Source organism: Trematosphaeria pertusa (assembly GCF_010094035.1).
Source record: "Trematosphaeria pertusa strain CBS 122368 unplaced genomic scaffold BU26scaffold_1, whole genome shotgun sequence".
Lineage (NCBI taxonomy): Eukaryota > Fungi > Ascomycota > Dothideomycetes > Pleosporales > Trematosphaeriaceae > Trematosphaeria > Trematosphaeria pertusa.
The window spans coordinates 4,447,677-4,461,187 of record NW_022987212.1 but is presented as its reverse complement, the minus strand read 5'-3'; the positions used below and the strand labels follow the sequence as shown (position 1 = coordinate 4,461,187).

The 13,511-nt window shown below is 54.5% G+C and overlaps 8 protein-coding genes across 8 annotated transcripts; 4 read left to right on the top strand and 4 right to left on the bottom strand.

The window, feature by feature from the left end:
- Positions 1–356: 356 nt before the first annotated feature.
- BU26DRAFT_513939 (acetylornithine aminotransferas-like protein) lies at positions 357–2,144 on the bottom strand. The gene is made up of 3 exons (XM_033827722.1): positions 1,931–2,144; positions 1,634–1,873; positions 357–1,564 (listed from the first exon to the last, which is right to left on the bottom strand). The coding sequence occupies exons 1-3, from the start codon at positions 2,072–2,074 to the stop codon at positions 491–493; spliced, it is 1,458 nt and encodes a 485-aa protein (XP_033692242.1). The 5' UTR covers positions 2,075–2,144; the 3' UTR covers positions 357–490.
- A 46-nt stretch (positions 2,145–2,190) lies between these two features.
- On the bottom strand, positions 2,191–3,453 carry BU26DRAFT_513938 (integral membrane protein-like protein). The gene is made up of 2 exons (XM_033827721.1): positions 3,015–3,453; positions 2,191–2,962 (listed from the first exon to the last, which is right to left on the bottom strand). The coding sequence occupies exons 1-2, from the start codon at positions 3,090–3,092 to the stop codon at positions 2,363–2,365; spliced, it is 678 nt and encodes a 225-aa protein (XP_033692241.1). The 5' UTR covers positions 3,093–3,453; the 3' UTR covers positions 2,191–2,362.
- Positions 3,091–3,784, top strand: BU26DRAFT_39046 (uncharacterized protein). The gene has a single exon (XM_033822693.1). The coding sequence runs from the start codon at positions 3,278–3,280 to the stop codon at positions 3,701–3,703; it is 426 nt and encodes a 141-aa protein (XP_033692240.1). The 5' UTR covers positions 3,091–3,277; the 3' UTR covers positions 3,704–3,784.
- Positions 3,785–3,864: 80 nt separating this feature from the next.
- BU26DRAFT_599766 (uncharacterized protein) lies at positions 3,865–4,774 on the top strand (the record flags this gene model as incomplete). Its single annotated transcript, XM_033835122.1, has 2 exons — positions 3,865–4,556; positions 4,611–4,774. 2 exons carry the CDS (start codon positions 3,865–3,867, stop codon positions 4,615–4,617), a joined length of 699 nt encoding a protein of 232 aa, XP_033692239.1. The 3' UTR covers positions 4,618–4,774.
- A 261-nt stretch (positions 4,775–5,035) lies between these two features.
- Positions 5,036–5,866, top strand: BU26DRAFT_39101 (uncharacterized protein). The gene has a single exon (XM_033822700.1). The coding sequence runs from the start codon at positions 5,308–5,310 to the stop codon at positions 5,797–5,799; it is 492 nt and encodes a 163-aa protein (XP_033692238.1). The 5' UTR covers positions 5,036–5,307; the 3' UTR covers positions 5,800–5,866.
- Positions 5,867–6,643: 777 nt separating this feature from the next.
- Positions 6,644–9,263, top strand: BU26DRAFT_558631 (uncharacterized protein; the record flags this gene model as incomplete). The annotated part of the gene is made up of 2 exons (XM_033832592.1): positions 6,644–7,055; positions 7,114–9,263. The coding sequence occupies 2 exons, from the start codon at positions 6,644–6,646 to the stop codon at positions 9,261–9,263; spliced, it is 2,562 nt and encodes an 853-aa protein (XP_033692237.1).
- Positions 9,264–10,338: 1,075 nt separating this feature from the next.
- BU26DRAFT_39147 (uncharacterized protein) lies at positions 10,339–11,173 on the bottom strand. The gene is made up of 3 exons (XM_033822704.1): positions 10,937–11,173; positions 10,577–10,866; positions 10,339–10,517 (listed from the first exon to the last, which is right to left on the bottom strand). The coding sequence occupies exons 1-3, from the start codon at positions 11,065–11,067 to the stop codon at positions 10,471–10,473; spliced, it is 468 nt and encodes a 155-aa protein (XP_033692236.1). The 5' UTR covers positions 11,068–11,173; the 3' UTR covers positions 10,339–10,470.
- BU26DRAFT_39054 (uncharacterized protein) lies at positions 11,157–13,440 on the bottom strand. The gene has a single exon (XM_033822694.1). It carries the CDS (start codon positions 13,253–13,255, stop codon positions 11,363–11,365), a length of 1,893 nt encoding a protein of 630 aa, XP_033692235.1. The 5' UTR covers positions 13,256–13,440; the 3' UTR covers positions 11,157–11,362.
- Positions 13,441–13,511: the final 71 nt, after the last annotated feature.

Here is a 13,511-nt window from a genome sequence, read left to right as displayed (position 1 = left end):
AGTTGAATCCGGTGTCGCGGAGGAGGATGCCATAATGGATATCGTAGAAGCGCTCTCCTGGGCATAGTACTCCTGCGTTTGGTTTTGGATTGATTTTCCAGACGATCCTAATGCTGGAGACTCCTTTGCGTAGGCTGCGACAGGAGGATCGGCCACGCCTAGAAGATCCATGGTAGCTTCCCGCGTCATTCTCGAGCGTTATATCAGGCGGTGGTGCATGATTTAGACATATATGATGCGGAATGGGTTCTGGGGCGAATGCGACTACGGGGAAGTGAGAAGTGAGGCAGCTGCCAAGCCTCAAGTGCGATGCACGAGCCACACGGAGATAAGCCACACTAGCTGATTCAGCAGATGTCAATTCCAAGGTTGCCGTGTCTCCCATGCTGGATCATGTTGTCGTACTTTTGTCTATATACTCATACCCATATGTAAAATATCCCTGGACGCCATGCTGAACGACGTGATGACAGTATCTCAAACATTGCGTTCACTGCATCTCCTGCTGTCCCTTCGTTCCCTGCACTGCTTCGCCCTTATCCAGAACGCTCTCCATCGCATCTGCCAAAATAGCCATGCCTTCTTCTATCTCTGCTTCAGAAATGACAAGCGGTGGAACGAACCTAAGGGTGTTCGTCCCGCAAGTAATAACAAGCAGTCCCCTTTCCCTAGCCGCGGTGACGATAGGTGTGGGATCAGTGACAAGCTGCAATCCGAGAATCAAGCCTCGACCCCTTATCTCCTTAATTTGACCAGGGAAGCGCCTCTGTAGTGACTCAAAGTGCTTGCGGAAGACTGCCTCCTTCGCGGGAATTGAATCCAGAATTTCAGGCGATGACAACCGGCCAAGAATATAAGAAGCTACACGGCTTCCGAGAGGATTGCCGCCGAAAGTCGTGCCGTGGTCACCAGTCTTGATATGGTCGCAGACAAAGTCGTTCACAATAGTGGCGCCAATTGGAAAACCGTTGCCGAGCGCCTTCGCGGTAGTCACCATGTCCGGATGGCATCCCTGCGGATATCCAGCGTGAGCCCAAAATGTACCTGTCCTGCCCAATCCGCACTGGATCTCGTCATAGATGAGGACGGCGCCAACCTCAGTGCACCGCTTTCGCAGCGCAATGAGAAATTCTGGCGAGGCTACATTCACCCCGCCTTCGCCCTGGATTGGCTCGACTATTACGCCGCAGGTCTCCTCCGTCACCAGATCGTTGATCGAATCAACGTCGTTAAATGTACCGTATTTGAAGCCGGGTACCATGGGTGCAAAAGGTTTCTGATACTTCGGATTCGGCGTCGCGCTCAAGCTGCCCATGGTTCGGCCATGAAAGGAGTTGTGGAAGGAGACGAATTCGTATTTGGGCTTATCTGGAGAGACTGATTTGCCGACTTTGCGCGCGAACTTGATCGCTGCTTCGTTGGCCTCGGAGCCGCTGTTGCAGATAAATGCACGGCTGGCAGAGGCGAACCCGCCTGTCGCGTGCGTAAGCTGGATGAGCTGCTTTGAGAGGAGGCCGGTGAGCGGGTTGTGGTAGAGGTTCGAGGTGTGCATGAGTTGTCGCGCCTATGCGGTCTCAGTGAGCATTCCAGTTCCCCACAGACTTCATGCTGCGCTCGTCAGAGGGGAGCGCACCTGCTCAGCAATCACCTGCGCAACACCCTCGTCGCAATGACCCAACGCGTTGACAGCGATGCCGGCTGTAAAGTCGAGGTACCTCCTGTTCTCAACATCCCACATATAGCAGCCTTCTCCTTTCTCAAACATCGGCGGGGGCCGGACATAGGTCGGGACCATGTATGGAAGTTGTTGGTTTACGAGACCGGCCGTTTTAGAGGATGAGGGTGGGTCTGGTGTAGGCAAGGAGGTTTCCCGCTGCTCCCGGTCAGAAACTGCAGCTATGCAGAGCAGAGTGCTTAGAGATGTGCATACCGCTATTGAGTCCTTCACATCTTGTGGTAGGCTGGAGTCCTTCAATGCCGCAGCGGCGATAGAAGCAAATCGGACAAAGCAGCAATTGCCCCGTGGAGCACGGAATGCGGCAGAAATTCGCCTAGAAGAGAGTCGCAAAGCCATCGCGCCCGAGAAACACAGATATGGAAGCGAAAAGGCAAGAAGGCAAAGTTATAGCTGGGGTATCACACAGGTTGAAAGCTGTTTAGCCTGACGTGACTACTTGAAATTTGATCTTTCCCGGGTCCTTATCGATAAGGCTGCCGAGTTCGGAGTGACGTCTGGAACTCTTCCAACGCCCACACGACGTCTTTAGCACGATGTAGTTTGATGTGAATATGGTATCTAAGCCCGTGGAAATGGCCTTGCGCCCTGAATGCTGGACGTTCATGTAGAACTGCCACCAGTCCATCAATGCTTCTTAGCTTCTTTCTCCCTGCGCTTCTCCGCAATCAGCGCGTCCAGCCTTTTGAAGCTCGTTACGCCTTCCACGAAACAGCTGCCGGTCCAAGCCCACCAGAGCCGCTCAAACGGTGTCAACCCGTGCCTCGCCAGCTTCCGAACCATGAGCACTGTCTCGTACACGTGAATTCCAACCATGATTGAAATCAAATACGGCTGAATGGCTAAGCAGAAGTTCGCAAATCCGGGAAAGTGGAACAGCACGCTGTCGTAAAGGATCGAACCGGCACTGAAGTTGGACGCTCGGCTGAATACAACGTAGACAATGAAGCATTGGCTGAAGTTGAAGAGGTGCAGCGGGTGAACGTATGGCGGGATGTATTTGGTGATCGAGATGTCGCTGCGTCCTAGAGCTTGAAGGGCGTCTTTGTCCAGTTGTACCACCCGTTCGCGAGCTTCCCGGAGAGACTTCATCGGCGGGTCGAATGGGATCGTAACTTGCTCCCCGCCGCAGTCGAACTTCATGACGTTGACAGTGATGTCCGTCATCTTCGCGTGTCGCACCTGATAGAAGGACTTCTTTTGAAACGCTTCAAGATATCGACGGACCTACAACCGCTCATTAGGTCTTGGCTCATGGAAGCTAATTTGCCTGGTTTACCGAGTCGCTGTGATCCGCGTTCATGTGCTTTATGATGCGCTCCTTTGCGGCTGACTCCTGCGCTTCCGGCGTCGCCATAATGGATGTAATGGTTCCTCTGGGCTTGCAAGCTTGGGTTTCGGATGTGAATTGCTCCCAAGGAGGAGGGGTTTCGGAGCGGAACATCACAAAACCCCGAGGCTGGTTCGTGCACGCGTCAACTCCTCCTTGTCACACGCTGTCCTCTCAATTCAATCGACACCGTTGCGAATGCTCCTTGTACGATGCCAACTCGCATCTTAGACGTTGTACTCCGTACACCTTATGTAAGAATGACCAGCGCGCATGATGGGGGCGATATGGGCCATCGTAGCCTCCCTTCATCTCTCGATCGAATGCATAGCCAACTAACTGCACACGGACGGCGTCATCGCGTCGGATTCCCAAAAGGTATGAGGCGTCAGAATGACCTATGGGCCGTTTGCAGACGCCGCGTGAAAATGGACGCCAGTGACACTCAAAGGCGCCCACAAACTTGGCAGCGCGGGCATGACATGTTGATGAACCGGAACATCCTCCAACCCGTCATCCTACCCGTCGATCAAGCAAGGATAGAGGCAAGTTTTAGTGACGCCGCAACGGAGTTTTGGTGGGGAAAAAGCGGGAGCGCCACCCATTGCGTCAGAGGGCATCGTGGGTGGCTGGTGTGAACAGGGGTCTCAAGTACCTCCTCATCTCAAACCGGTTCTTGCTCAGTGACATTTTCTCTTAAACGTCTTCCTCACGCCTTACATTTTCTCGTCACAGCATTCCCATCGTACGACTTTCTCGATTCCTAGAATTTATCACCTCTTGAAACACACACAACAACATGGCGGACACCGTCGAAGAGACCAAGAGCTCCATCGCCGGAGAGGGACAGGCAAATGCGAACGCTGGGATCGGAGGGAAGGGCAGCGCAGAAAGTTCGAGTAAGAAAACCGAGAAAAAGGCACCGAAGAAGTTGGGCAACAAGAAACCTCAGCAACAGCCCACTCCTGAAGCCACTCCCGCCCCCGAAAGTGATGCTGAAGGAGAGGCTGAGCAAGAGGACGCAGAGCGAAAACAAACCAACGGCGCCGCCGACGACTCCGACCCCGAGCCGCAGCTGGCAAAGTCACAGTCGAGACGCCGCCAATCTCGTGGACGCGGACGACGAGGTGCCGACTCGGACAACGACTCTGTTGGGCGATCCGATGTCTCTGCTTCCGGTGGCCGTCGTAACCGCCAGCGCCAGAAGAAGCAGCAGGGCGGCGGCGGAGGCCCGCTGGGCGACATCAGCGAAAACGTCCCTGGCGGCGAGCTCGTTGGAGGTGCCGGTGACATGGTCCAGAACACGGCCGGCAACGCTGTCAATCAGGTCGGAAACACGGCTGGCAAGGCCCTCGGGGGCTTGACTGGTGGTGGCGGCGGCGAGGAAGAGGACAGCAAGGGTGAACAGCTCCGTTTGAGACTGGAGCTCAATCTCGATATCGAAGTTCAGCTGAAAGCTAAGATCCACGGTGACCTCACTTTGGGATTGCTGTAAGTGGTCAGCACGACCGAATCTTGAGCATTGAAAGCGCTAATTCTATGCAGCAACTAAGCGCAAAGTTCGTTTTCATTTGTTGTACGGCTGAATGATATTTGGAGCTCCGCTTCCCTGATCTTCTTGGATGGCGTTTTGGTTGGGACATCCAATAGTGTAATTACTACGGCTTCACATTTACATAGAAAATCTACGTGCCCTTGATCGCTGCGCGGTGTGCTGTGTGCTCTCGAAGTGCTGTAAACCTCTGTGGGAATTCCATCTTCGAGCTCGGATTTCGAAAAGCTGCGATTTGAGCCGCCAGAGCTTACACGGTAGGGGCAACTCCGAACTCCCCAACGCCAGCCTCCGCCTTTGTGCCAACTTTCGCCTCCTGCAAGGTCTGCATTCAATGCCACGCAATACGCGCACAAAGAAACTATGGTACGCATATCCTTGGTGCGACAGCTGTCAGCCGGCTGCTCATCAATGACGTCAGAGTCGATGATCGAGCTTGGAGGGGGTCCAGCAGGGATACGGCCTGCTGCACCACAACGCCACGCCCCCGTGCGCGCATCGCAGCCCACCCGCTCCATCAATCTTGTTTTTTGGGAGTAGTCTGGGTCTGCATAGTACCTCCGCTCACTCCTCAACTTCTGCGTTCACTTCTCCTCTCTGTGTTGGGATAACCGTCTGAACGTCAACCACCCTAACACTCCGTTTCCAACCACCTCTCTATAACCAAACGTCACACGCATTCCGCCCACCATGTCTGACCGGGAATCCGACTCCGAGCCCCATGAGCGCACGACGATGCAGCAGCAGAAGGCCATCAATGCGAAGAAGCTGGCAAAACGAGAAGCTGGCCAACAGTCCGCACGCTCACGATCCGCCTCTCGACGTGCCCGGCGACAGCGCATCCAGAAGGGCATCGAAGAAGGCAAATACATGAAGACGACGTCGCTGGAGGCTCTTGAAGAGGCTGATGCGAGCGGTGAACTGGACCAGATGGGAATGTTCGAACGTATCGGTCCCGACAGTACGTCCATGGACGGCCCCGTCACTAAAGCGCGCGCTATGCGAGGTGAGATTCCGATGCGAGGAACGGATCCGAATCAACCGTACCGTATGCCCCAGGAACAGCAGAAGAGTTCCTTGGATGACACGGACGGCTTGAAGCTGAAGCTCGAGGCCAATCTCGAAATCGAAATCGAGCTCAAGGCATCCATTAGGGGTGACCTTACCTTGTCGTTATTGTAAGTATACCCGAACTGCACTGCGCCTTTCCCTCCCGCATCGACCTATCTTAGGTTGGTACTTATTGGGGTAATTAACAGGGAGTAGTGCATGATTCTTCCCGGACGGTGACTTGGAACTGGTCGAACCAGACTTTTCTATCCAAACGACAGGCACGTGTCTGTCTGACGGGTTCTCCAACTGTATGAATTCGGCACTCTTGAGAGCGTTTCGGAGTTGTGTTTTTGACCTTGGCTTCGGGTAATCAATGAAGAGAAAAGATCTGTTAATATCATATCATGTTTTCTTGACATTCTTGTCCTGTGAGAGCATGTGTCGTTCTGGGTTGATCGCGAAGGGACCGTTGAGTAAGCCCGGTACCACGCGCCGTCGCCATCGTTGGGCAATATGACTCCCATGTGCTCCCCCCGTGGCTCGATCCTAAATGTGACGAGCGAGGTTGGGGAAGTCTGGACTGTATCCCAAAGCGGTTAGCTACGACCGCGAGTCGTTGCTGCTAATGGCTGCATTCGATAATGTTGGCCTGGTCGTGCCTTCGCTACGAAGCTGCCCACAACGTAGCCAAGTACGAGAGCCAAAGATGCTGGATGGGATCCACAAAGGCCCGCGACTAACGGCACGAACCATCGTAAACACCCTCATCAGAACAGAAGGAAGAGTTAATACGATGCGAGGAATCGGAGTCCCTAAACCGCACCCGTCCTTATTCTTTTTCTATCCCTCATTCTTCTTCTCCCGCCAGATACTGCTTTAAATACCTTAATCGTGCAGCTGCGATTGCTGCTTAAATCGCGCTCCTCGAAAGTACAACCTCACACGTGTTCCTATTCAATTGTTCTATGTCCCAATGCCTTCTTTCTCTCCCGCGCCCACCGCGCCGTCCGCAACCTCTAGTCTCGTGCACCCAAGCAACTATACTGGCCAGGACCGCACACCAACCGAGTCGCCGACGAGCAGTCTCTCACACCAATCAGGTCCTCCCACCCAGCCTTCACGCTTCTCGGATGACTCGGGTCTGGAGCAGGAGCGAACGAGCTTTCGTGTCAAAGCGCGATGTCTTAAGAAGTCACAAAGTAGCAGGTTCACTCGCACTGCTGAGTTCTCCGGTAGCAGCCAGGATGAGAGGACTCCCGCACTACCGACGGCAACCACAGACAGAAGCACTGCCAGCGATAAAACCGCAGAGGATTCATATAAAGATGCTACCGAGCAGAGCGGCTCGGATGCTGAGGGCTCTTGCTGCTCATTCGCAAGGAAAGGTCAGTCTCTGCTCTGCCATCACTCACCTTATACATAAAGTGCTAACCCAGTGTACAGCCTGGCGACGAGCTCGCGACACGGCCAGTCGTTTAAGCAAGGCCTCATGTCGGTGGGCCTTTAAGCCTAGAAAGCAGCGGCACCCACTCAAACCTGTCGCGCAGCAAACTACGAACGCTGCTCCGGTCCAGGATGAGCCCTCAACTGCCTCAGCTCCGTCTGAAGAGACAGCTGCCGATCCCGCTCTAGCTCCTACCTCTGGCTCAGCACCTTCTACGACCGACGTCCAGACTGTCCTAGCTCTTGCCGATACTAGTCCGCCGTCGCTTCATGAGCCATCCTTGGTTGATGCCTCATTGAGCCCTCTATATTCTTCTGATGAATGGGTAGATCCGCGTCCTTCGTCTACGGTCGCCGCTGTCGGCGAGAAAGAATCGATTACTCGTCGAGCGACGGCTACCTATTCTCCGCCTTGTACACCCTCAGAAGTGAAGGCGATGGAAAAAGAGACGAGGTCAAGGCATGACAGTGTTGTCGCGTCCACCGCCCCCTCTGAGGATATGCCCATCAGTTGGCATGACCGCCCTCACCAGGAAGATACTATCGGTGCCCGAATCGACCATATCAAGGCCTTAACCACCCTGAGAGAGCAGATCTGCACCGTCGGCAGCAGCTACCTCAATGCTCGCAAGGAGCTTGACCTCATACGCCCCATCTGGTCAGCAGCTACCACCCTCATCATGGACGCAGCGTCAAACGGTACCGAACTGAAGACATGGAATCTTGCCCAGGCTTACAAGCTCAAGAGCGACATGGAATACTACATCAGTCGTTACCGCATGTGGGAGGAGTATGTCCTGCAGCTGCCGAGGGGCGATGCCTGCCCAATGGATTCCAAGTTCTGGAGGGACTTCGAGCTTGGCTTGGAGGACACGGCTAACGTGGATTTGGAAGCACTTGGGGAAGAGGTGGAGCTTTTTCAAGACTGCCTGCTGATCATTACGAAGGGTCAGAATCGGGTTTCCGTCACCAGCCCAACGTGGGAAGTTGCAGCTCTAGCTGACCCCGATTTTGAAGCTGAATTCAGGGCACTGCAATCGCAGCAAGCCTCAGCACCAGTCAGTCTGCCGCAGAAACCGAAAGCGCTCGGAGGTCCTGTGCGCAGCCTCAGGGGCCTCGATGGCTTCTATCCCGCACCGGCCCCGTCGCCACCTCCTTCCATTCCTCTTCCCCCTGACCCTCCAGCAAATGAGGGTCCATCATTCCACCGCAAGCGGCATACCCAGAGGAGGACTCCTATATTTCAGGAGTGGAGGGTTGACCGACCGATTTCTTCGACCACTACGGAGATCCAGAGCCAAAACCGGGTGAGACTGGGGAGGCAATATTCTCATTCAAGCGGGTCCAAGGCACAGCAGCCGCAGGAGCCGCGTAGCCAGGCAGATGCTGCTATTCCTGAAGAGCGGCTCACCTACTCTGATCGGCGAAGACATAACCGCCGCTCTGCTTCTGGGATCCCTCAGCCCTCTGGCTCCTCTGAGCGACGATACCTCGTCCAGACCACTGCCGCCTCCAGTACTCCTTCGATGCGTAGAAGCCAGCGCGGCTCAGTAGGCCAGAAATTGTGCCTGGCATCGGGAATCGGGAAAGCTACCACTCAGTCAGCGCGGTCGTCGCTCGGGAGCACATTCCAGCCCCAGCCAGCGGCTCGCCCTTCACAGGTCCCTGCTCCTCAGCCACAACCTGTAAGCTCAGTAGGGACTCGCAACCAACCCCAGACAACAGGCATGCAGATACCTCGTCAGGTATTCAACTCCTCCAGTGCACCGCGGCCAGCCAGCACTAGCTCCTTTCTGCCTCGCCACTGCAACAGAAATTCCAGGAGTCTGCCGAACCGTACCAGCTTCGTCGCCGATGTGCAGACTCAGCATGACCCTGAACTTCAAGCGGAGTCTCTAACTCCATCGGGTGATGCTCCCGTGCAAGTCGAGCTCCACTCCTTCGTCAGTGACTCGTCCGTTACGGCTGCTACTACTGCTTTATCCAGCGAGCTCACAGCGGAGACACATAGACAGCCTCGAGAAGAAGTAGATGGCGAAGCTTTCATGGAAGCTGCTAGCGATGTCCCGGTAGATGCCGCCGTCAGCGAGTTCTCCTACGATGCAGAGTACTATGCCATAAAGCGAGAGGGGAAGAAGCAGGCTCAGTGAGAGTTCGGTCGCATATTTTCTGTTCAGAGGGCACCATATCACCTCGACGTGTCTCCTTTTATGACTGCTGCTAGCCAGATGGACTTCTAGCGTGACTCGGCAGCGTGGTGTTGGAGTGGCGTATGCGGAAAATTGATACCCAATCGATCACGACATTTGCTTTTGACTTCGCTTGAATTGGTTGCACTCTTGATATCGGAAGGCTATCCTGTGCGTCCCTCCTAGGGCCCGTTAGTATCGTTTTGCAGTACTGTTTCTATGTCTGCGAAATGCGCTCTTCCGCTGCCGTGCGTATTGGAAAGTAGGTTGGCTCAAATGTCGGCCTGTAAAACGTCGATGTATATGCCTTCGTTACTACGGTCGCTAGCAAGAACGTTTCAGAGCTTCAGAACACACGAGGAGTATTTAGTCCATTTCAATCGACACTTTTCAAGGACTACTCACCTGTTCCAACTTCAGCAAATGGCCCCTTTCTTGGCAGATCCAAACACCACTTCTGCTTTCCCACCTCTTCCGGAATAGCAATGCCTCACGTTCTCTCCCAATATTCCCACACGTCATCCCGTCTGATCTAAACGCCCTCTGCACGATGCGAATAGACCCCGGTCTCTGCAGATCTAGCTCTTCGCAAGCGAACAACCCTCCCTCCTCCTGCGGCGCATACTGCTCCTGCAACGCCCTATGCCGCCACAACCGCACCTTGGAACGTCCACGGAAACCCAACCGACCACATCAGCCAGTCCCCAGCACCAAGCGCATCGCACGAGAAACACGACCGAAGCCGTCACACTCGCATGCCTATATCCCTATCATCAGTGTTCCCTTTCGCGGAGAAAAAGAAATACATAATAAGGTAAGAGCAACTTCTTACTGCAACACACAATCAGGAATAGACTCAGCACTACGAGCTTTGAGTCCACAGTCGTCCAACATACAACGGTAGATTGCGGAAGAACAGCTAATACATCGCCTCCGGCAATCCCCTTCCGGACTCGCATAATGATACAGCACCGTATGTTCCTCACTCTGAGGACACAGATGGCTAGAAAGTACGCGACGTCTAGGGTTCAATTTCCTTCTCTCGTCTAGACGTAGTCCTTCGTGACGCACGTTTTCTGTTGCGCACACGAGGCGGCGGGGAAGGACTCGGATTGGTCGAAGTGCAGATGGAGGGGGTGGGTGTCGGGGTGCGATTTCCTAGGGCGGTTTACGGGGATTGCGAGTGGGGAGAGGTAGGTAGGATAGAGGAGGCAGCTAAGTGAGGGAATTAGATGGGGTGGGATGGCGGTTAAAGGAGTAGGGCGGAGACGTGCGTTGCATAGAGGGAGGAGGATGTTTCGGGGAGTTCAAATAGAGGCCGGAGAAGCGGTTGTGTGGGCCTGAGATGCGTTTCGCGGATCTATCCGAGCTCGGAAAGCTGGGATTGTGCCACGGTTGCGGAGAATGGGATGCTAGCGTGCAACTGTTACCGGAGAGAGGCATAGTTTTTGTAGTCTGGGGACTGATATACCCTGTTAAGCATAGCTGCGCTTCGTCTTTTGCCTTGCATGCTCGGCGTGCGTTCGGCTTCTTACTCGACAGGAGGAACCGAGCCGAGTGTCTTCTATGGTTACTCAGCCTACCTCAGCTGCTGCTGGAAAATGACGAAACTCCAAATTCTGGGGGCCGCATACCTCAAGGGATTTGAGAAGTTGCTTGAAGAAGAGCGGAAGTGATGTAGTTCTGAGGCAAAAGGTCCAGACCTAACAAGTGGCGCGTAGTAATGGTGGTGCACCTCTTGCCAGAGGCGATAGATGTTCTGCATGATGGTTGGAGGGAGTCACGACTGATAGAGTAAGTCTGAATTGTTTGCTTGGAGAGCAGGAAACTTCGAAGCCGTTAAGCTATTTGGAAAGTCGAAAAGAAAGGAAGAGAAAGGAGGATAAGAAACGGGATATCATGTGCGAGCACTGGAGGATGACACCGAAACCCTCCTCTTTCATTTGAGAAACCAGGATCGCCGGCTCGTCTAGTAAGATCATTCGGCGATAATGCGCACAGTAGCTCCGAAGTGTAAAGTGCATTGCGCTGCGTTCGAGAAGCCACAGAGGCGCAGCGGTTCACTTTTTCAGCGCAGCTTCAGGATCCTTCTGGAAGGCCTTACACCAGGCGACCCATTCCGCCGCGCCTTTCCGCAAATACCTCTTCACGTCGTCTCTCGCCTCCTTTTGCTGGTACTGTTCGTCCTGCTCAGGCGTGAGCTTCTCGACGCGATCTTTAAATTCGACTTCGAGATCCCTTCCGTGGCGTCTCGTGGGCCGCCAACCGATCGCTTCAAGCACCGACTCCTCGTTGACATCTCCAGCAGCCTCCTCGATCTGCGGGAACATATTGAACTCCCTCTTCAGGCACGCGAGATCGAGATAGCGGCGCAGAATCTCGAGATGCGAGTTCTGCTGCATCTGGAGATTGATGCTCTTCTTCTTGCCTTTCTGCTTGTGCTTGGGGACGGCTTCTGGACAGCCGAATTCCTGATGGTGGTAGCCGCATGTGCACCCGCGGATCTCTGTGTCTGCCTCTTCCGCCGCTTGCTGCTCGCCGCGCGTGATCTTTCGCGTCAGCTTGTTGCTGGTCATTGCGCCGCGCGTTGAAGTGTATGCCCAGACGCCGGAAATCTGCGTTAGACCGCCGAAGGTGACGATGACGCAGGCGTCTACGGCGGCAGCGAACGGTAGTAGCGCTGAAGCGACAAAGGCGTCCTTGCGTGATTTGTCCCGCGCGCGCATGAGGTTGTCGACGAACTCCGTACGGATCTGTTCGGGCGTAAGATGGAGGGAAGGCGGGAATATTAGTGTGAGTTCTTCTAGTGGCTTGGGTTTGGCGTCTTTGCCGATTGATATGCTGGATGAAGTTCGACTAGGTGGCCCAGGAGAAAGCGGCCCTTCTCGCGGCGATTCCGCTGTAGATGGCTCTGGTGCGGCTGTTGCATTCGGGTTCGTGTCTTCGGCGTCTTGCGGAGGTATATCCTCAGTTGTAGACGTGACCGCTCCTCCTGAGACTCTGTCGAGAAACTCAACATTGGTAGACCTCGTTAGGTTCACGCCCTTGTGGATTAGGGAGGTCGATTTTGCTTTGATGCCCTTCCATGTTGCCACGGAAGCGTTGGATATGGTGGCTTTTCGTACATCTTCTTGCCATAGCCTCTGCGTCTTGTGCCAGTGGCTCTCTTTTTCGCCTGGCGCAGGCTTCAAAAGCGGAGGAAGGGGTGGTGTATATACAAGGAAGCGCTCTGGAATATCTTCTACCTTCACGCCCTTTAAGCGAGGTTTCGGAAAGGGAATGAGGTATGCTGTAGCTTTGCCAGGTTCTAGCGTATGCTTCAAAGCATCCGTGGAAGGCAGCACGGTTATGCTAGGAAGACTGCTGCTGGATTCGGTCCGCCTCGGGGAAGGGGGCTGCTGGATCTCAAAGCCGGCTTCGCGCGCTTTCGCAGAGGAGAACGTTGTTGCCGTTTCTGATGTTCGAGAGGCTAGAGGCCGGCGAGGAATGCTTTGACTTGATGATGTTGGTCGTAGCTGGAGCGGCGCCGGCACCAGCGTGGGATCGCTTAGGCTTGTTGGGCTTCTGGGCGAGTCAACAGGGCTGAACTCTGGAGGTTGCGTGGCGCTCAATCTGGCGCGATTGCGCGGCGGTGGTTCTGGAAAGTCGTCTGGCGGGTTGGTAAGCAATTGAGGGCTATTTTCGCAGCTGTATTCTATGGGTGCAATTTGCGGTGCGTCGGCGTCCGGCAGAGGCTCGTAGGGCGGCGGGGGTTCGTCCGGCTGGTCGTGGTGTATTGTCATATCATCGAGCGGGTCGTGTCTCTGCATCACACTGGGTGTATGCTGTATCGACGAAGTTGAGGCGACATCTAGTGGATTTTCCTCTTGCGGAGTCGTAAACTCATCTTCCTCTCGTGAGTGTACCGAGGAGCCAGAGCGAGCCACCAAAGGCTCTTGCAACTGTGAAGCCATCGCGATTGTCTAGAAAGTGGAGGTCTGAGGCAGCAGTAATCGACGAACCCCGGCATATGTATATGCTCAACCTTCTCCCAAGCCCTGCAGGATAAGCATTCTAGTGGGGTGACGATGTGTGCGGATCATGCCTTGTGGCTGGACCGCTTCTGCACCGCTCCAACAATGACGAATTGGAATCCTGCAGAGTGCGAAGGAAGCGAGCCATTCCGCATTCATCACGAGCCTGTTTCCATGTCTGCCTGGCGTCCTGAGC

What these genes read in the sequence shown, in the direction of transcription:
- BU26DRAFT_39054 (XM_033822694.1), bottom strand. Translation starts at nt 13,255, where the DNA reads ATGGCTTCACAGTTGCAAGAGCCTTTGGTGGCTCGCTCTGGCTCCTCG.
- BU26DRAFT_39101 (XM_033822700.1), top strand. Translation starts at nt 5,308, where the DNA reads ATGTCTGACCGGGAATCCGACTCCGAGCCCCATGAGCGCACGACGATG.
- BU26DRAFT_39147 (XM_033822704.1), bottom strand. Translation starts at nt 11,067, where the DNA reads ATGCAGAACATCTATCGCCTCTGGCAAGAGGTGCACCACCATTACTAC. An exon ending in AACTTCTCAAATCCCTTGAG is followed by an intron (nt 10,867 to 10,936) that starts GTATGCGGCCCC and finishes GAGTAACCATAG; the next exon opens with AAGACACTCGGCTCGGTTCC. An exon ending in TCCTCCTCCCTCTATGCAAC is followed by an intron (nt 10,518 to 10,576) that starts GCACGTCTCCGC and finishes TCCCTCACTTAG; the next exon opens with CTGCCTCCTCTATCCTACCT.
- BU26DRAFT_513938 (XM_033827721.1), bottom strand. Translation starts at nt 3,092, where the DNA reads ATGGCGACGCCGGAAGCGCAGGAGTCAGCCGCAAAGGAGCGCATCATA. An exon ending in ACGCGGATCACAGCGACTCG is followed by an intron (nt 2,963 to 3,014) that starts GTAAACCAGGCA and finishes GAGCGGTTGTAG; the next exon opens with GTCCGTCGATATCTTGAAGC.
- BU26DRAFT_513939 (XM_033827722.1), bottom strand. Translation starts at nt 2,074, where the DNA reads ATGGCTTTGCGACTCTCTTCTAGGCGAATTTCTGCCGCATTCCGTGCT. An exon ending in ATGTGAAGGACTCAATAGCG is followed by an intron (nt 1,874 to 1,930) that starts GTATGCACATCT and finishes GACCGGGAGCAG; the next exon opens with CGGGAAACCTCCTTGCCTAC. An exon ending in CGCAGGTGATTGCTGAGCAG is followed by an intron (nt 1,565 to 1,633) that starts GTGCGCTCCCCT and finishes GAGACCGCATAG; the next exon opens with GCGCGACAACTCATGCACAC.
- BU26DRAFT_39046 (XM_033822693.1), top strand. Translation starts at nt 3,278, where the DNA reads ATGCCAACTCGCATCTTAGACGTTGTACTCCGTACACCTTATGTAAGA.